Source organism: Topomyia yanbarensis, chromosome 2, assembly GCF_030247195.1.
Source record: "Topomyia yanbarensis strain Yona2022 chromosome 2, ASM3024719v1, whole genome shotgun sequence".
Classification (NCBI taxonomy): domain Eukaryota; kingdom Metazoa; phylum Arthropoda; class Insecta; order Diptera; family Culicidae; genus Topomyia; species Topomyia yanbarensis.
In genome coordinates this window covers 175,867,809-175,889,408 of record NC_080671.1, presented here as the reverse complement: position 1 = coordinate 175,889,408, position 21,600 = coordinate 175,867,809, and the positions used below count along the sequence as shown (strand labels likewise).

At 38.6% G+C, this 21,600-nt stretch overlaps 2 protein-coding genes across 2 annotated transcripts; one reads left to right on the top strand and one right to left on the bottom strand.

The window, feature by feature from the left end:
* Nucleotides 1-6,489: 6,489 nt before the first annotated feature.
* LOC131679906 (venom peptide SjAPI-2-like) lies at nt 6,490-6,922 on the bottom strand. Its single transcript, XM_058960656.1, has 2 exons — nt 6,830-6,922; nt 6,490-6,767 (listed from the first exon to the last, which is right to left on the bottom strand). Exons 1-2 carry the CDS (start codon nt 6,894-6,896, stop codon nt 6,490-6,492), a joined length of 345 nt encoding a protein of 114 aa, XP_058816639.1. The 5' UTR covers nt 6,897-6,922.
* A 633-nt stretch (nt 6,923-7,555) lies between these two features.
* On the top strand, nt 7,556-17,237 carry LOC131679905 (neuronal acetylcholine receptor subunit alpha-5-like). The gene is made up of 8 exons (XM_058960655.1): nt 7,556-7,641; nt 7,703-7,857; nt 7,927-7,971; nt 15,954-16,063; nt 16,125-16,510; nt 16,571-16,723; nt 16,783-16,967; nt 17,025-17,237. The coding sequence occupies exons 1-8, from the start codon at nt 7,590-7,592 to the stop codon at nt 17,235-17,237; spliced, it is 1,299 nt and encodes a 432-aa protein (XP_058816638.1). The 5' UTR covers nt 7,556-7,589.
* Nucleotides 17,238-21,600: the final 4,363 nt, after the last annotated feature.

The window sequence follows — 21,600 nt, the reverse complement described above, 5'->3', positions numbered from 1 at the left end:
TCAGGATCGATGCAGCCTGTGAGTCGTAGAGACAATTAAGAACATCTTTTTCGTCCATCACATAGTCACCATCTCTGGTTTTAAAGGAGTTCATCTTAAAATCTTTCGATCTTGACAGAATGTTATTTATTTTTTTCCACAGCAGGCCTTATTGCTACAATGGGTGGCTGTGTGACCCAATTGTTTACACTTCGTGTAATTCATGACCCGCGGTACAAATAGACGGACAGACAGACGAATCTTGTGCAAGAGGATGTAGTTCGGCAAAGCGGTACCAGCGAAGGGCACCCGATAAAATTTTGATTGGGGGTACGTTTTTGAACCATCCACAGCAACTACTACTGAGTGCAAACGCTTGCACTCAAGTATTTTCACTGGCTGAAGTAAGCGGTCTCTAAAACGGCCAACCCCGTACTGCAGCAGATCCTCGCACGTCAAACTCTCATCGGTGACGACGACTCCTTCAGACTGTACCTTTACAGTTGGAATATGCACGTTATAATCCCACGTAAAGTGCTCACAGTAAGCAATATCGTTTGCCTGCTTTGAATTGGCTAGCAACACCCTTATCTTGCCCGAGCGGACCTTAGATATTTTGGTCACAGCCGAGAACCGTTCTGTCAGGTCTTTAGAAATCTGAAGAAGATTAAGCGATTTAGTCTTGGGCCGAAAGAAAACCACAAATGGACCAGTTGCGAGTTCTGTGTAGCATTTGGGACGGGGGGAGTCGTAGGAGTTGAACCCGATTCAACCTCCATTTGACCTTCCGGAGAGGGAACCATCGGAAACGTCAACGAACGGAGTCGGCGCCCGCGCAGACGGAAGAAAGCAATAAATGTGTTACGAAAGATAAAAACCACTTACCTTTAAACTGGTGTCCAGAGACGAACCGATCCATCTTATACAGCTGACTATTGTTTAATCCTCACACGCCAACAAAAGACTGAGGACCGAACCGAACTGGCAAGATAACCTTGAACGCGGATTAGCACTATTCTTTGTCGCTATACACTGGACGGACTGAAAAAAAGCACTTGTGTCTCGACGGAGAGCTCGAAAACGAATGATGTTTTAATATTTCTCGGAATGCTGTGAAGATTACGCATAGTTGGCCTTTGTCGTTCGTAACGGAGAGCACACTGTCCGGTACAATCACCGGTTTATCACATTGCCTGCGAACCTATCTGGGCGTTCATGTCGCCGTAAATCAGCTGAACATCCCACCTTTAGCAGCAGTTATAAAAATATCCTAGCTCCGCTTAAATGCATCTTTCTCGTGCGCTGGTCTCGCTTTGTGTGGGCAGTGAACGCTGATGATACGGTAGTTGAAGAAATGGGCTATTGCTTCTCACTACACGCATTCTCTTGTTGTTAATTGATCAAGCGTGGGCAAATCTTGTTAAGCACCATAAAGTTCAGCTTGTTCGTTGTGCCGCCGATCTGGTAGAATGTGGCTGCTCGAAGCCCACTTTTTCACACCTTCCGTCCCACCAAGCAAAGTTCCTGCAAAACTACAACCCCGAAGAGTTGCGAGTTCTTCGTGCGGATTTCGGTCGATCCGCTGGAAGAGACTTACTGTTCCAAATTTCCAATAGCACTTTTTTTCGTCGCATAACTTGATTGTTCCGTTCCGCAAGCAAAGCAACGGCTTGGTAGACCTGCACAAACTTCCTATCTGGTCGGAGGCTTCTCGCTACAGAATACGACGATAGCCCACAGATTAATCGTAACGCGTCCAATAAAAAAAACAGGCCGACAGGGTACCCGTGTACCCGCAAATTTAAAAGTCCATAACTATGGTAACTTTTAACCGATTTAGAACACTTTTGGAAGTCTAAAATCTGCGAAATTGAACCTGACGGATGCATCTGGTTCATGCTAATCCAAATTTCCGGAGGCATATTCTTGTACTGCAACAATTTATGAATTCTAATTAAATTCTATAGGTATCAAAATTCTTAGAATTGTCTCAGCAGGTTATTTTTTATCGTTATTGGATCACGATGACGACTTGACTTCGAAACGGCCACTCGCAGCCTTGCGGGTACCTGCTCCGGAAAGAGCGTAGCTGGGCCAAACGAGTAAATGTTACCATGACCTTGAGACGCAGTTGTCAGAGTTAATATCAAGAATTTTGACACCCATATTGTCAAGATTCCATTTAAATTCACAAATAATGTCCCAGTATTGGAACATACCTCCCGAAATATGTGTTAACGTGAACCAGAAGCATATCTATAGATTCTGAGAGTGGTTGAGTTCCTGAACAAGGATGCAAAATTTGATTGTGTAGAGAAGAGTGTACAAAAGCGAGAGAAGAAACTTTACTGCACCACACTCTCACGGAGCAGCCGAAATACAGCAGCAAAACAAAAGTGTACTCGGTTTGGCTACCGTTGAGGCAGGAGCAGTAGTGATGCGTCGCTGTAGCGGGCTGTACGGCTTGTGCAAATGTAAATGTACCGGAAAATTTATAGTTTACCGGTACCGTTCGCATCCCTGTTCCTGAATTCAAAACAGCCTAATGTGTCCAGATCTAATAAAAAATGTCATAGTTATGAGTATTTCTGTTTTGGGGTTGCCCGGGTACCCTTCCTCAAGCTCCCGATTACTGTATCAGTTACACTCCCCCAAAAGCTATGCTTGATGATATTCTAAGACGTCACTAAGTAGCAATTTACAGTTTGTTAAAGAGTGTTGGATTTTCATAGAATAAAATCTGCCAAGGAGCACCCTGTCGGACACATAACGGTAAAGTGCGATCGTGTGAAAAGAGTTGTAGCCTCACTTTGCGCACCGTGATGCGCAACTCTGGTGCAAGGCTACTTGGTCAAGTTTGAATGCGTTTCATTCTGTTTATTCCAAAATGATAAAAAAGACAGAAGAAATTTCTTCCTTTTAATTTCATCCGTGCTTTTATCCCATATATTCATTTTTTATTTCGATTATAGAGGTTTTGACCTTAGGTTCATATGTTCATTTCATTATCAAAAATTAAAAAAAAAAAAAACAAATAAATCAATTTTAGGAGCAATTTCTGTTTTATTGAGAAAATGGCTGAAAAACATTTCATTCGGCATGATTATAAATTGTTTATGAAAAATCTGCCAAAAAATGAAACCGGTAATCAGGTAATGTTTCGAGCAAATCTAGTTTTTTTTTAAAGTAGTTTTCATAATAAGAATGGAGTGAAAAAATTAGATAAATTTCAGAGTAATCCTTCTTGTTGTTAACTATTTTGTAACGGTTTTCATACACGAAAAAATGCATAGATGAGATAGTTTGGTTAGTCAAACACATAGGAGAGCGGCAAATTTAACTTTTTGCCCCGAGCGGCAAAAAGCCTAGCGCCGCCGCTGCACCCGATTGCGCCCTTCTTATTAATCCAAACAATGATTCATTAGCTGGTTATGTTCAATATAATTGTGGAATGTGGTCAAAGTTACTTTGATTGATCATTAGTGATATAGACCCGCATATCCAAGTAAAGTTGCACCCATTTTAATATGTATTACATCATTCGGACATCATGAAAGCGCCAGTTAATATGGAAATTTGCTGTGTTACCGGATCTTCAATCAGTAACTCCGGCACCGGAAATCGGATAAACTAAAAATTTAATAGCTGCTTATAGTAGCGTTATAGCTTTCATTTCAAATTAAGTTTGTGTAAGTCGGTTTAGCGATCTTTGGAAAACTTGTGTGAGTTTAAATATATACACTAGACTGCCCAGAAAAATAATGATTTTTTGAAAACTCAATCGGCCAACTCATGAGTCGATTCGTAGTCCCACCAGGAGTACTTGCTACAAATTTGAAGCAAATCGGACAAGTCTAGCTACCGGACCGACGTGCCTGAAGTTTGTATGGGATTTTTCGACAATTTACATGGCGAAAATACACTAGCTCGCATTTTCGTCGCATTCACCTGTGACCGCATAGAGGGCGCTAACACTAACGTTTTATGGAAGAGAGATAGAATATTGAGATGTACGGAAGAATTAGTGCTAATTGCTTTTTCTACAACTTTGTAGAAGACACCTAATTTCTATCTCTACCCGTTGAAAAGTTAGTGTTAGCGCCCTCTATACGGTAACAGGTCGAACTAAAATTTTCTAACCAAAACATTACTCGTATTATTTGCTATAATTCTTCTGAACATGCAATTGAGCTAAACCTAACCACTATTTCACAAAAATGTTTAGTTCGTGATAATCGAGTATTGATACACAACCATACACTTCTAGGCCCTATGCAAAACTGACTTAGACATCACATCACTAAAAGGTCAATAACTTCTTTTATCAAGGACAGATTGAGTAGCAGTCTTCGACAAAGTTGTAGAGAATAAAATTATCTTTATTTTCACTTATAGTGATAATACGATGTATACAGTGCCACCTAGCGGCAAAAATGCAAGCTAGTGGGTTTTCTCCATATAAATAGTCGAAAAATCCCATACAAACTTCAGACACGTTGGTCCGGTAGCTAGAATTGTCCGATTTACTTCAAATTTGAAGCAAGTACTCCTGGTGCGACTAGGAATCGACTCAGTGGTGGGCCGATAGGGGTCATTTTTTCTTGTCACTCTAAAATACACACAAAGCTATTGACGAATTTCAAGTTGGGCACTTTCAAGGAAAAAAGTTATTTGAAAAAAACTTCTCCTTGTCCAAACTGATTTTTTTCAGTGTATTTTTATCAAAAACTAAACCAATGAAAGTCATAATCATCTCAGAATCCAATTAAAACTCAGTTTGTGAGAAGACATTGTCTAATTTAGCAACTAAATATATTTTTATTAATCAAGAATCCCATTGAAAATAGTTTATGTCATTAAACAAATATTCCATTATTACTTCTTTATTTTCTTGGTTAGTTCTGACGGAGGATCAGGGAAAGAAATAACCACCACAACATTATAAATTGAATTTTACATATTTTTTAAATTTATTTTTATATATTACATTTGTCTTAAAACTAAAACTATCTTCATGCTGTTTTGTATTATGTCTACACAAAGAAAATATTTTTGGTTCATCTTTTGAATTAGAATACCTTTTCGCCTCTACTGTGCCACCAGGAATAGGCACAAAGCGGTGGAATTTCTTAGTACCAGATATTGTTTTGGCGTTAGTATACAGTTCTTGGAGTTCTTCGAACATTTTGTTGTACTGTTCAGTGGATACGTAGCAGAAATTTGTGATATTTTTTATCAGTTTGTTCAGTTTGCCCAGTTATATAACTCTCGGAGAGTTGTTATGGGATTTCCGTAGTCGCGAGCAAGACTGGCTCTTTTTGCCATTCGCTTGAGAGTACCACTAATAGCATCATAGGGTCCTTTTCAATGGAATGTTGTAAAAAATGCCATTCTGCGCTTATTTCATACTTTGACTGGAATCTACACTAGCTTGCGAAGTTTTTCTTATTTTTGTATTGTGCTGCTGCTCTATCAGACATAAAATAAATTTTAGAAAAGTTTGTCAATTGTTTCATAAAATTTATCATTTTTGAGATGAACAACTAAACTGCAGTCTTCCAGTCTTTGCATGTAACAGGCAAATAGCAGTTGGGAAATTGGATTCTGAGATGATTATGACTTTCATTGGTTTTCGATAAAAATATTTAGTTTAGAGAAAGAAAAGTTTTTTTCAAATGACGTTTTTCATTGAAAGTGCCCAACTTGAATTTTTAACGGTAGGTAGAGAACATAATCTTTTAACGGTAGGTAGAGGACATGACCAATCTTGGAAGAAAATTTCATCCAAATCAAAGATGATTTTTTTTGTAAATCTACTTCAATTTTTTTAAATCGATATTTTTCAGTGTAGGAGTCGATGAAGAATTTTTTCAATATTTTTATTAAAAATTTGACTAATTTTGTGAAAATCACTCCTACAACATTTTTTGTAAGATTTGTCATTTTTAGACTATAGCCATTTGACAAAAATGGTAAACAAAGTTTAACTCTTTTCAAAATACAGTCTGGATCATTTTTGGAAAAACAAAGTATGCAAAGTGGCTTTTTGTGACAAAGTTCTCATGTACAGAAAATTTCATTAAAATCTGAGAGAATGCTGCCAATATTTGAGTTGGCGTGAAATTCGTCATTCCGATCTCAACAAACTGAAACTAATAGTATGTGAATCTCGGCTCTCCGGGCCACGTATATCGATTTTGAGTGATTGCATAGCCTTTCAAAGTGAATCATGCTACGGACCGCCACACCGCGAAAGCAAATAAATATTTAAACCATAAACAATAGTTTTGTTTCATACTCATTACAAAAATACGTTAAAAATTTAACTTAGATTTGGTGAGAATTCGCTTTGTTACATGTTTATACCGGGCTGAGAATTCCATTATTTTATTCAATAAAAATTCTGAATAATTTCATTTTCAATATGCTTGACAGGTACACAAGATTTTTTACCTAATTTCAGTAAATTATCCATAAGCCACTATATTCATGAGTCTATCGTAGTTTTCCTCAGTAATATGCCGATCCCAGAACATTGCCATAACCGTAGTAGCTGGAGGAATAGTAGCCGGAAGAATAGTAACCGTAGGGATTTCCATAGTATCCCGAACACCGAATCGGTTCAACACATACTCCTATCGAATTACGGATGTATCCCGAACGGCAGAAACATCCTCGCTGGCAAGAAAGACCACACCATTGAGATCCGTACCGATAGGAATTGCAGGTTGTTGGGCAAGCCGATCCACAAGTGAGGAATACCTCATTCACACCGCTGCACTGCGTGGCTAGAAGCAAACTCAGTTTATTATTTCTAGTACTTTTAAACAACTTTTGAGGATCGTCTTACCATATGGAATTCCGTTAGCCAGACCAGCAAAAACGGCGATAACAGCTGCAATTACTGCCAGTTTCATTTTTGATATTAGAGTTAGTCTGTTTGGCTGCTTCACCACTCGATAGATGCATGGTACATCTTATGGCCGGTTTATATATTGAAGAGATTGCGGAAGAACTCCTACGGTCTGGCTGCTGACTGAGAAGAACACGTGCGTATAGAAGTAAACACGAGGTTGCCGTTGTTTGGTGTGATAGAGCATTTTGTTGATTTGGTATACGCAGATACAGTGACCGTTCAATATAATTAAATATACGATCCTTGTAAATATTGATTGCTGCATCCTGACAGTAAATCAAGAGTGCGGGGTAGGTTCTGTCAGGACTTCTGAATAAATTCTGTTTCTATTGGGATTCCCTTTTGCCGATGCACAGCCCCTTTGTTCTGCCTCGGGAATTTGGCGGGATTTACGCGTCCCATGTTTATATCTGTGAAACTAATTGAATTCTTCAGACTTTTGGAAATATGAGCCTTTTTATGTAACGTGTTTAATTTTGGACGATCTTCCGCAAACGGATATAAACTAGTAATAGATTCCAACACAATCCATTGAACCAAACCGTTGCTGATACCAGATAACTTATCGTTCCACAAAACAAGCCAGACGCCCCCTACAGAGTGCAAGCTGGGTCAAATAGTATCAGTTTGTGGAATGCAAAACAGTTGAAATCGAGCAGTGAACAGTGACTCGTTCTGTATTGTGTTTTTAAAAATGCATAAATTCTGTGTAGCAGTGATCTTTGTAATTGTAGTAAATCTGGGAGGTATTAATGAAATTCTACAGCCTTTTTATTATTGACAAACAACTAATTCGTAACTATTTAGAATGTATAAACTGTGATAGAGACTCGACCCACGAGGAAATTCGATTGAAGAAACAATTGTTGTGCGGATCCTACAACTCAGATCTGCGCCCAGTAAAGGATTTTAAATTCTCAATCAACGTTTCGATCACTCCGGTTTTGATGAGCTATGATTTCGTGAGTCGGATTGTTACAGGCATACTGGATTGATGATTTATTTGTACACGTTTTCTTCCATGTATTTAGAACGATAGTGAAGATACACTCGACACCAATACGTTGTTGATCATGGTAAGTATGTTGGAAAATTTCATAATGAGTAGTTGTTTTTTAAATGAAAGAGGGAATCTTTGACTTCAAAGCGTCCTGCAAATTCAATTTTTTAAATATTTTCATCTTGGGTATTCGTGAAAAAGATTCTCATGCGTTTGACTGTATTCCATAAATACAAACAATGAATGCACTTTTTACACAGTGATAATAATCGCAAACCAAACGTTTGCATCACAACGAATTGCGTTTCTATTAAAAAAAATTAAAATAACTTTCATTTATGCAAAATTTGGCAGAATATGGGGAAAAATAGATCAAACCAATATGTGCATATTGGAAGAACGCTTAACTTAGATAACGTTTGTGTTTCGAATTCATCTCATAAGTAACTAGCACCAATTTACGGTCCATTACATCATACTAAGTATTAGTTACTGATGAGATTAATTCAAAACGCAAAATTCTAATTTTCTCTAAGTTTGATGTTGCACCCTTTTTCCACGAACTAATTTAATCATTTTTTTCCTTACGGGAGTAAATTTTACTTAATGGCAAGGGTTTGATTCTCAAGCCAAAAACAAAAGATCGTTTCAGCTTTCTCATCAGAGCATTTGTGTTTGCTTTCCGAAACATCACACAGGACCAGCGAAATTGTGTGACTGTTTCGACCTAGTATCTAAATGGTCCCAATTTGATGCCAGTTTGGGTTTATCGTCAAATTAGTTCCAAATTTATGCTAATTACTGATGATCTGAATTCTAAAAACGGACCTTAATTTTATCAGTCATTTACGGTTAGATAAAATATATATTAGAATGTAAAAATCCGTTAGAGCCGGTTAGAAAAACCTACAGTAAAAAAACCGGAAAAATATAGCAGGTTCTTACAGAATAGTTTTTTTTATCTTGAATGTAACAACATACGATTTTTTTTCTTTTTGAGAGGTTTTATCCTGTAAAGATTCACCCTCGCCAACTTTTTCTGTGTAGAACTTTTTTCTTATTCTGAAGCACCTCCCTATGGTTTTTACACTCGAAGTTCATTTCCGCTTTTTACAATCGGGCTCTACGCACCATGTTCTGTTCTTTCGGCTTTTACTTACTGTCGCTCAATTATAAATATTCTGGTTGCAATGGATAACTGGAAAATCCAACCAGAGACCATCGTATTTTCTCTGGCTCTAAACAATGGAAACACTTCGGAAGTAGTGCGTTGTATTCGTACAATGATGCGCCATACAGCCAGTACCGTCTTTACGCATGGGCACACTGGGCCCAGGCCAGGGGCCCCGGGATTTTGGGAGTCGCGCGATGAGGACAGGCGCATAAAATCATACTGACTATCTGCACTACTGGCGCCATGAAAATATCAAAAGAAGAGAGAGCCGCACAATATTTATTCGTTTCAACAAATATATTGATGAGTATTCTTGGATTAATAAACCGATCACAAGTAGAATATTGCTAACAATTTCGGTTAAACCAGAATGATATCAAACGCTTTATTCCTTATCCTTATCCAGCAAGAAACGCGAGGCTTGAAAAAGAATCATCCTGATTCTAAATCTTTTGAAATGGATTCACCGACACAGTGTTGATTGGTTCGCGTAAAGAAATGTTTATTGTAAAACAAAATATGGCTTTCCTCAGGCCACTTTATATCCAGTTTCATCATATCAGGAACGTAACTCTGGTCCAATATATTAAGAATAACTCTTTTGAAAGCCTTGTAGTTTTAAAATTGTGATTGATAAATTCGTTTAAAGACATCTTCCTGTTGAAATTGTAACCAACGCTTAATGTTAACAGTTGAGTTTTATTGGCATATTGTTACTTGATTTTAGTAGATTGTCATAATGTTATATCAGCCCTGTTATAATGTATGGTCAATCGAAACAGACAAACGAATCCTCGGTACATGCACTTATGATTTCAGTTAGCTTAGTAAAGCGCGTTAAATTAGTGGTATTGGTGTAGTTTATATCGTGTGTACTAGATATTAGATATTTTTTTGGTTTTACACGAAATTATTGCACTACGTAGAAACCGTAGCCCAAAATTAATTCATTAACCAAATTAGGAAAAAGATTCAGTTTGTGATTGTAAGCGTCGGAAGTCTCTTCCTTGAAGATTATTTAGACTACCGCGTGTTTTAAATTGTCGTATAAGTTTTTAAAATATAAAGCAGGAAATGTTCGTGTTTGTTTGATGTGTTTACTGTGAACCGACCTTCCACCAGACTCACAGTTGATAGACTTTTGGAAACCATACTACCATCAGCATGCAGCCACTATAACTTGTTAAACCCACCACCAGATGTCATAGACGGAAAGGGGGTAGCGGTAGGCGGGTGGCGATCAACCTGATTGGGTAGCTCGCTGCGCGTTATGTACCATCGACGGGAGCAATGAACTTGGCCAAAGTAGAATTTGCATCAACTAATCGGGCATTTCCTTGCTACCCGCGAAACTCCAAGATAAGCGTGCCGACCCTGAGGTCTTTGTTTCAGGGAGTCTCAGCAGTGCTCACGGCTGGGGCTGGCCAACACTTGCATGATATTTAAAAAAAATGTAATATTTAAAAACATTTTTGAATGGTACTCATAAACATTTACACAGTAGCATTTGTAACTTCTTTCACAACTGTGTTCTACTTTCATTAAATATTCATTTCATTTTTAACGAAATTGGATTTTTCGCTGCTGCTTCGTATTTGATCAGTATCTTTCGACAGTTTGGCGTATTGTAGTCTTTGGGCATAAAATTTATTTGGATGCCCTAGCTCATAATTCCGGTTGTGACATAAATCTGACCTCGTTTTCCGCAACTGCAGATTGCTTGCCAGCCAAAAAAAAAATCCTGACCTATTTCGAATTGCTCTTTGTTTGTATTTTTCAACGATATTAAATCTATTTCTGACGGTAAATATCAGGCACCCTTAGAACTGTGGCATTCACTGCCTCGAGTTGTTTGTTGCGGTTGCGATTAGTTAGAATTCATACGATGTGTGAGCTGAATTTTCTAAAGTTTGCTTGGCTAAATTTCCTGGTTGTGTTAATTTACAGAAAGAAAACTCACCAAATTTCTCAAATTTACAAAGATGTGAGAAATACTTGTGGTGCAATGTTTTCCAGGATAGTATTAAGAGTAGGAAATTCTAAAAATCTGAAGATAGTATGAACCAACGAAGATCAAAATCGATAAATATGAATTGTTCCCGTGTTTTGTTCATATTTAATGTAACAAAAAGTCTTATACTTCAGAGATAGATTTTTAAATTAGTAATGTTCGCCCATCTATCAATGAAGATTGGCATCTATTGACATATATAACAATATATAATAGATGTTTGCAATATTCACGCAGTTTGGTATAGCCGATCGCATTGTGTTGAAAACTAGCCTTAAAATAGCCGCATCAAGGATGCAAAATGCCTACCTATTCCACGGCTGTAATTTTTCTGCCTACATTCTCATTTCTCTCTCGATGCTGCTGTCATTCGCTAGTGCAGGACGCCCAGCGCTGTACGGCTGCCTGTGTGTAAAGCAGTAACATGACAGAAAACTACTGTCCCCAGTACAGCCACCAGACGCGAGCGGTACAGCTTCTCTTTCCTTATTTTACATTTTTTAATATTTTCAATCTTTTTAATATTTTTATTCAAAAATGACTACAATGAATGCGGCTCATTTACGCCACGGCCGGCATCAACGCTTTCGTGTGCGGGACTCTCCCTTTGACTATGCAGAGAAAAATGTACAAAGCGAGAGAACAAACTTTACTACGCCACACTCTCACCGAGCAGTCGGAGTACAGCAGCAAAACAAAAATGTATTCTACTGCTGTGCGGGAAAATGTACTCGATTTGGCTACTGTTCTGGCAAGAGCTGTAGTGATGCGTCGCTGTAGCGGGCTGTACGGCTTGTGCAAATGTAAATATATCGAAAAAAATGTAGTTTATCGGTACCGTTGGCATCCCTGAGCCGCATCATGAAGAACGAAGTATTCTGTTCAACCATAGCTGCCTCTTCGTTCAGCAGTGCCCAGGAGTCCCGAGTGGTCTTAAGACGGCCATGTATACAGCGCATTACTTCCGACGTCATGGATTAGCACTAAACAAGAGAAAAAACGATTGTCGCTGGTTGTATTTTCCAGGTTTTAACTGTATGACAATATAGCCAAGGAAAGGAAAACAAATCAAAATTAAAAATAAGTCACGCTCGTTGCTATTTATGGTATGATGTACCAAATAGGGTTTTAAAAAATTTTGGAAAAAAATCATCATTTTTCCCGGTCTTTTCGCAAGTTTTCTATATTTCAGTAATTGAACATATTTGTTGATATTTTACCATTCTTTCTTAATTTTTAAAAACAGTTGTACGGCATATCTTCATGTGTTGTCAAGAAATGCGCGGATGCATTAATTTTACCGTTGACAACTCTATTCAACAATTCCTTTAGGCAGTGTTGTTCTCCTTCTAGCTCGAAAAGGTCACTTATTTTTCCTGCAAACAAAAAAGGAAATGTTGAGAATTACATCGTTGTGTGCCTGCCCCCAAAGTTTTTGAGATCATAATAAACGATGTGCTCTCTGCATCCTGCCAAAGCTACATTTCTCCTTCAGGATCAGGATTAACATAGATTCATCCTAAAAAGATCAACCTCCACGAATCTCGCTCAGTTCGTTTCATTCTGCTTGTGTAACATGGCCGCTGGTGCTCAGATAGACACTGTCACGGTGTCTTTTTTTAACAACTTTATGCAAAAAAATTCAGCATCTCTGAAACTTCAGGATATGAAAGAATGCTCTTTCCCCTTTCATTTGAAACCAAAATCAAAATAATCCGTCGGGGGGCCTAGTGCAACTTTTTTTTTGAAGTTTTTTTCGTGAAAACGTAGATTTTACAATGGAACTAGTTCATATTTCTGCCCATAGATGGTGCTGTAGACATTCGAACAACACTAAATATGAGAATCTGATAGATTATTTAATTGTCTACAACTTTGTTACCAACTAAAAACCGATTTGAAATTTTTCGGAAAAGTTGTGAAAGACCTAGTGGTTTGTCAATTCACAAGTACTTTTTTTATTTGCCAAATAGTTGTGCTTGGAAAGTCTCATCGTTCAGCTGAAAGCTATATTTTCCAGATACAGGGCACCATTAATATTTTTGAGATGAAAAGTATTAGATAAGTGTTGACAAAACTAGCATGATATTAATATTCTTGTTCATGATGGTAAGTGATTCCTCCCGCAGAAACAGGTTTTGCTATGATGTATGCCTTCTTTTTCATTTTTTCGATTGTTCTCAGGGATGACTGATAACTATTTTTACATGAATCTCCTACTCTGTTGGCATCTTCGCATAAAATTCACTTGTCCTGAACTTCAACCTTTATATTCGAACAAACTCAATGAAACTTTTAACGTAACATTGCAATATTTCGCGGATTTCATTGCAACGCATGGTTAAAAACGCTGATTATCCGTTTTCAAAATTAACTCAATGTGACAAACAGTGAACAAAAAACTTTGAGTCTTTAGATCAAGATAATTTTTTTTATATATTCGAGGACTCTATGTATATAAGGTTTTTGTTGTACTCATATCATATTTTGTTTTCAAAAGTAATACATTTCGCATAATCTAGGATCAATTTAGTAACTATATCTCGCTTAATTGATAGGAAATGGCCGTAAAATCCAACTGCCACAATATGCTATGCGGAGAAAATTTGAATAAATCGTTTCACGCTAACCACTAATTTGGACAATTACTGCTGTGGTTTGCGTTAATTTAGAAACGGTGTGTCCCAACATTTCGTCTTGATCGGAATTATAATAGCTGACTTAAGCGATCATAACCTAAATTATACGACGTATGGTCCTTTCTAAAACATAAATGTAAGCAAACCCTTGTAACCAATCAATACCTTCCGATGAATGGTAGTTCCTTCGAAACTATCGGGAAAGATTACAAACCAAAAGCACAAATAGTTTTCTGACTCTATCAAACATCCTAATTTTCAGAAGGCCAATTCGAATTGTCAACGTAATGAATCCCGTCTAATATTTTTATGCCACTAAGCTCAATTCTTTTATGGTAATGTAATAAGTGCGAGAAAACATATTTCCAAACCACTAGGCCTCGTGTGAAACTATCTTAGATATAACTTTGTTAAAATCTTAAGCAACTTTTCCGGATAATTTCAGATCAATTTTTAGTGGTCAACAAACTTGTAGACAATTAGGTTTTCTGTCAAATTCTTACTTTTAGTGTTGTTCGAATGTATAAAGTACCATCTAGGGACAGAAATATGAACTAGCTCCAGTAGTAAAACCTATATTGTTACGAAAAAACTTCAAAAAAAAAAGTTGCTCTAGACCCCCCGACGGATTATTTTGATCTTAGTTTCAAATGAAAGGGGAAAGCCCATTCTGTCATATTCCGAAGTTTCAGAGATGCTGAATTTTTTTGCATAAAATTGTTCTAATAAATACACCGTGCTGTATATACCGACTTGAAATCAGCATTTGACAGAGTTTTTTTTTCGATTATAGAGGTTTTAACCTTAAGGTCATTCGCCTCTTCGGGCTAGAAAAATCTCTTATGAAAAATTTCTAACCCTATGTGCGGGGTCGGGAATCGTACTTGCGCTGCGTACAAGGCAATCGATTTACTAACTACGCTACGCCCACCCCCGGTTTGACAGAGTTGTTCACGGTTGGAACGGCTGAAATTAATAAGAGTGTCTTATGATCTGATTCAATGGCTCGAATCATAGATGTAAGATCGTACGCTTGTAGTAAAAATTAGATGTGTGTTATCTGCCCAATTTTCAAACCACTCGGGTGTTCCTCAAGAAAGTAATTTGGGCCCACTCTTATTCACACTCTTTATCAATGATCTAGCTACAGTATTATCACCGCGATGTCGTATATTCTACGCTGATGACGTTAAATTGTACATGATCGTCAAGTACATTGGGGATTGCTTAGCTTTACAACAGCTCTTGGACACTTTCAGTGACGGGTGCTCCTTAAACTCGCTTACAATTAGTATTCACAAGTGCAGTGTAATATTGTATCATCGCAAGCAAAAGCCTATCCCACACGACTACTGTTTTCGAGATCAGAATCGTGTACTACAAGTATGTGACATTGAGTCATTTTGGATTCAGCACTCACTTACCGACCTCATTTCGACTATATTATTAACTAGGAAAACCGCCAGATGTGTTTAAAATTTCTAATGAATTTAATGACCCTCTCTGCCTCCGCTCATTGTACTGTGCATTGGTACGGTCGATATTGGAATCTAACTCCGTAGTATGGTGTCCGTATCAGGCAACATAGATAGCAAGAATTCAAAGAAAATTCGATGGTTATTCACAAAGACGCCTTCCGTGGCAGGACCCCATTAATCTTCCGACATACGAAGACCGCTGTAGATTATTAGGTTTACACACGCTTGAAACGAGAAGAAGAGTTTCGCAAGCTGTTTTTGTCGCTAAGATTCTTCTGGGAGAGTTGGATAGGCCGGAATTGTTGGGTCAACTCCACATCTATGCACCGGAACGTGTGCTCCGTAAACGAAGCTTTTTGCTGTTGGAACAGCAACTCCCTGTATGGTGGTCATGATCCGATTCGCTTCATGTCTGCCCCATTCAACGAAGTGTTTGTGGATTTCGATTTCACCGTGTCATCTATCCTTCAAGAACCGACTATTAAGCAGTTTCTGACTTGCCATCCCAAATCCCCAGATATATAGTTTTGGGCGCAAGAATCAACATTGCCAAAGACTGTAAATTAATCGGATCTTGTAGTGAAAAGGTATTCTCATATAATGTTATGTGTTGCATTCAATGTCTAAATTTTAAAACTGGGAGCTATTTTAACACGAAGTGTAAAGCGGAAAAATGCGCAGTATTCTGATAGGTCGATAGCAATTTTTTTTACATGATTCGAATCATGAATATCATAAGAATTCTATTTTGTCTAGCAATGGACTGACGAGTTCCTCAAATGGGACCCAAAGACCTTCAGCAACATTACCAGTATCGTGATCAGCACCGACGAGCTATGGACACCTGATCTGCAACTTTTTTCATCGTAAGTTTGCATACAATTGTGCGGAAGGATTTATTTTTCACTTGTGTTAACCATCCTACAGCTACTATAAACCGGACGCGAAGACCAGCTGTACTAACCCACGCTGCCTTGTGAAATCCGACGGGCTGGTTATCTGTGTTCCGTCATGTGATTTCAATGCCCGTTGCAATTCTGACTACTCAAATTGGCCCCTGGATTCGCAGCGATGTCACATGTACTACGGCGCCTGGATGGAATCATCGTCGGAAGTGGACTTCCACTCTAGCGTTAGCTGGCTCGGTTCGTCCCAAACCAACGCTCACATCCAGTGGCGGGTAGTATCTGCGAAAGTTTCCAGAGAGCCGTTAAAGTCAAAAGATAACCAAACCTATCCGGTGCTGATATACGACTACGTTATCGAGCGGCACTCTAGCTTCCATCTGGCTGCGTTATTGACGCCCATTCTTCGTGAGTATCATGTTTCGATTGGTATCGGAATCGACGGGTTATATTTGTTTTTCATTTCAGTGTTGATAGCTCTGAACCTCTTCCTAACATGGCTCAGTACAGACTCTGTTGAAAGAAAACTGCTGCTGGCTGTGTCTATTTTCTGTCATTTCAAGTTCATGACGCTACTTCAGTGGGCCGTTCCGTTCAATGGGGAGACTGTTCCAGGAATATGTATTACTTAAACCATATGTCTAGAGTAAGAATATGTTTTTAATTATGTCATTTTGTAGTGATTTTCTTCCGCAACTCTATGATTATTACCTGCCTTCTGATCATTCATACAATGGTGGGAGCAGCCATGAAGCGGATGGATCGAGAACCGCCTAACTTAGTGGTACTTCTGACGGGAACCGTCGTAAAAAATAAGTTCGGTGAATTGATCCTGGCTGGGAACTACATGAATGTTGAATACAAGGTAAAACCAAAATTAACAAGAAGGAACTCCTAAAAAAATTCGCATTGGCTGTTACAGCAATCTGAATCGAACCAAGCTGTTGCTTCGGAAACGTCGGAAAACTCAACTGTTTGGTTATCGTTCAGCAAAACATTGGATCGCTTGTTATTTATTGCCTTCTTCACAACGTATGCGGTGTTCTTTTTCATTTACGTGCCGCTGAAATATGCACGTTTAGGTAAATACGAACTGAATATCATGGATTATGAAGATATTAATCAAATCGACTAAGTTTGCTGGTGGATTATTCATCATTGATCGAAGATATTGAGTACAGTGTTCTTTTTTAAATCCGAAATCCAATGACGAACTATGTGGATGCCAGTATGTAGCGACAAGTTTTTACGCACGTACTACCGTTACACGAGGTAGTGCTAATCTTCCGCGTGCTTTCAGTAGCTAATATGTGTTTTAAAATGCATCCCGTGATAACTGAAGTATATGCATTTTAAGAGCAACAAATGATTATCAACATAAATAGCAGGGTGTCCAAAAATTGAAATATAAATGGTGTTACCAAATACAAATATGTACAATAGTCTGGCCGCGATTTGTTAGAAAGAATTTCAAGATAGCCCATACCAACGAGCGCCGGGCTGAAAAAGTTTCCTTTTAACCTAATAAAAAACAGAAAAATTAATGGACCCGAAAATGAATTGAAGTGAACCAAAGGCGATTTCATTTAAATTTTGCATTTTTTCGCCTTTTTTCCTTACAAAAATTATTTTAAAACCATCAAAATTAATATGAAATTGCATATATGAATTTTTTTTTTCATTAGGTCCAATCTGCAAATGAGAGCCCTTTTTTAGCTTTCTTTTTCGATTTTTACGGCAAAACCATACAACTTTTTAAGTATTTATCAGTATGTTTCGCAGAGATGTGATGCACCTCAGAGCAAATAAAGAGAAGAATAATAAACGCTCTTTGCACTTTTCATGCGAACCACCGCTCTTCTCTTTCATAATAAACCTCTTCACTCCGATGTATGTTGCTCCCATACGTGCATTCTACTCCGTGGCTGCACACCTCAAAGAGCAGAAATAAAGAGGCTCTTTAATGTGAATCTTGGTCCCATGCGCACGGAAGCAGAGAAGGCAACCAAAAAACATTTTAAGAACGTTCTTCCGATCAATCTATATTTGAATTGTAGTTTGATTCGCCGTCCTATCCTACCTGCTTGCTAGTGAGGAGAGGCACAAAAAAGTGGCTCTTCAAGGTGGCTCTTTGCGCGAAATTGTGCAGCTCTTGGTGTACAGATCTTTCTCTTTTTCGTTTTCAAGTTTCTCTTTGTGCGGTCGTTCTACATATCGCGGTGTTTTTGTGCTGCTCTATTTTTCATCGGTGTATTTCGCTCTTTGTGCACATTGTGTGAGCAAATAACAAACCTATGTTTCGAAAGACCAAGGTTTTCATTATTTTATTGCGCAAACAGTTGTAGGGAAATCAGAAAGATGACCGAGTAATTCGCGGAACAGAAAGTAAACAAAGAGAGGCTCTCTTTTGTAGATTGGACCTATTGAAAAAAGTCTTCATATAATGTTTTAATTGATGCGAATAACAAATTACATTCCTAACCAAGGAGGTGCATCCCTATGTTGATTTACAGACGTTGACAGTAGTCAACGTATGGTGGGCCCTGCCGCATCTAGGCCCATGCCTCTCATGCTCTTGCATTGGGTTGTTTTAATAGGTTTGTTCCAGTACACGGAAGTCGCTTCGGAGTAAACAGAAGCAAAGAATACTTGCTGCTCTTTACTTCGGTTTGCTACCAGAAGAAGAAAAAAGAGAAAACGAGAGTACAGGAACGATTTTCTCCGGAGTACTTCCAGTTTCTCCTGGTACTGGAACAAACCTAATGTTAACAAAAGGAGATGTTGGCTTGAAAAAATGGCCGCCTTGAAGGGCACTGTTCCTAACCTAACCACGTGCATTTGGTTACAATGACACAGACTAACAGACATAACACTATGAGGGAATTCCCACAAAAAACAGGAAGGAATTCCCACAAAAAAACATCGGCAATTTTCCCAGAACACTAGCTCCACCTTTTATTCACAGTCCCAAGCACTCATTTGCTGATGGGTTACCCCTCAGGTTTGGGAGCAATTTTTCACTAGTGGTCTATCCCCCATATGCTTGTTCATATGTCAGTAGCGCCATAATTTCAAATGTGGCCACAGTCCCAACTACAAATATATTTAAAATGACCGTTAAAGCGGGCAAAGCATCGTTTTCGAGTGTTATTTCTGTTAGTCTGTGACAATGGTGTACAGAAATCGAAGTGTCACATTCGAAAAGTAATTGCCATACAATCTTGTGTATAATTCTTTATCATTTGAGTATTGGTCGTCGAGTGTAACAAAAAAGTTATACGGAACTCAATTATTAATGTTCAGATTCATTTATACATTCATTGAGTACGGAAAAAAATATTTTCAGTCACACAAAGCCATACATATGAGCGTTCCAAAAGTAGGCGTCCAACTATTTCCACGTCGAGGAGCGCCGCGTCGAACACGATAACACTCGATAAAATTGTCTGATGCGAAAAATTCAATAAGTTTTGTAAAGCTTAGACTTGTAGCTAGTCGATGAACTACAAAAAATAGAAAAAAGTTCGAGTTTCAGAAAATGGCTTCATGGAAACCGAAAAATATCAACTGAAACTGGAACTGGAAACTCCACGCACTTTTCTTCAAAATAATAGGGAGAATTTTTTTATTCAGTTTTCTGTGGTTCATCGACAGGCTGCACATATTGTGCATTCTCATAAAAAAATCAAGTCAATTCGCTGATTAGTTTTTGAGTTATGGTGTTTGCCAATTTGAAAAACGCGGGGTTTCGAGAAAAACGCTATTAAAGGGTGTCCCACATCAAACTGCATCACAGAAAAAAAACACTGGAGAAAATGACCCATTGAGTATTTTCTCTTAGAAATTGGGGTAGATACACGGTATTTTTATCGCTGTCAGTTTCGGAAATTGTTGCCGATAGATTAAAGTCTGCGTGTGTTATAGGAAATATGCGCGAGGGACGCATGGCTGTTTAAAACAACAGAAATTCAGCATGGCCATAGAGATTTCGGGAGACTATTCTAGCGGTTCAATACTTAAAATTAAACGGATAAAAAAGAAGTCGTTTTTTATTCACTACACCAGACACCCCCCCCCCCCCCCCTTAAACTCGTCAGTAACTGCAAATACCAAGAGGCTTGTCGAGCTTAATTCTCAAACCCGATTTATGTCCTTGTACTTCGATTACATGACACAAAATATCAATCCATCTTCATATTATCCTAATTGTGTCAATCTCCAATCAGTGTCTGATTCAACTGTATTCTTCGACACATCCATGAAAGATGAGATTCGTGGAATCCCGGATCACATAGGTCCGCAAGTGATCCCAAGCATCTTTCGTAGTAAATTTCGAGAAGTCGAGTGTAACAAGATGTTTTACACCGATGGGTCAAGCATCGACGGTTCCACTGGTTTCGGTATATTCAATCGAAACCTCACCGCCTCATTCAAACTCAATGATCCTGCTTCAGTTTACGTCGCAGAACTTACTACTAGTCATACCCATGGGATTATTGATACTTCCGAGAAAGTGCAGCCACACGTTTTGCCGAAGCTCACCTCTAAACTGGCTATGCATGAGGTCAATATTAGGACTCTCGCGATTCTGGAAGGTGTTACATTGGCAGATCCAAATTTCTGCAACCCCGAACCGATTGATCTCATCATTGGTGCTGAGTACTACTACGATCTGCTGCTGAAGGAAAGGATGAAGTTATCAGAAGACGGACCCATATTACAAAAAACCGTCTTCGGATTTGTTGTGTCAGGACGCGTAGCCGACAGCATTCTTGGGAACCCCAAAACTATTTCCCACACGTTCATAAAATTTTGGAAACTAGAGTCCCGAAGTAGTAGAAGTACATATCCTGTAGAAGAGACGACGTGTGAAGAGATTTTAGGACAAACGACAGTTCGCGATGCAGATGGATGATTCGTCGTCACGCTTCCCAAGAAGGAGTACATGATCGAGCAACTGGGAGAGTCAAAGGCCATAGTATTGAAACGATTCCACGGATTGGAAAGGCGACTGGAAGTAAATGACACGTTGAAAAGGTTGTACGGCGAGTTCATTCAAGAGTACCTTGTTATGTATTGTCGAATGACCCAGTGCGTGAGGACGGTTGCTGGGCGATCGTTCTCAGTTTAGTGTACACCATCAAAACATACGCGTGTTATTAATGAAAGAGATAGAGAACTGACAGTTACTGTCCCTCAGTTTACATAGTTTACAGTGGCGACGAGGTGAAAATATTTTAGAAAAAAATTAAGTGAAAGTGATTGCAAAAAAATATAAAGGTGTTTTTCGCTGCTGATAGCGGGCGGCTGAAAGGAGTGAACAGAAGGTTAAAGGGAGAGCAAGTGATTTGCTGTGGAATAAGTGCCGGTGAAAATTGGTGCGATATTGCACACGGCAGCGTCAAGGTAAATCGAAATCTGGGCCAGCGTATATGGCTATTGACCGTTGTTGCGCCAATAAAACGTTCTTTCGCAAAATTTATGTGCTTGTGAACGAT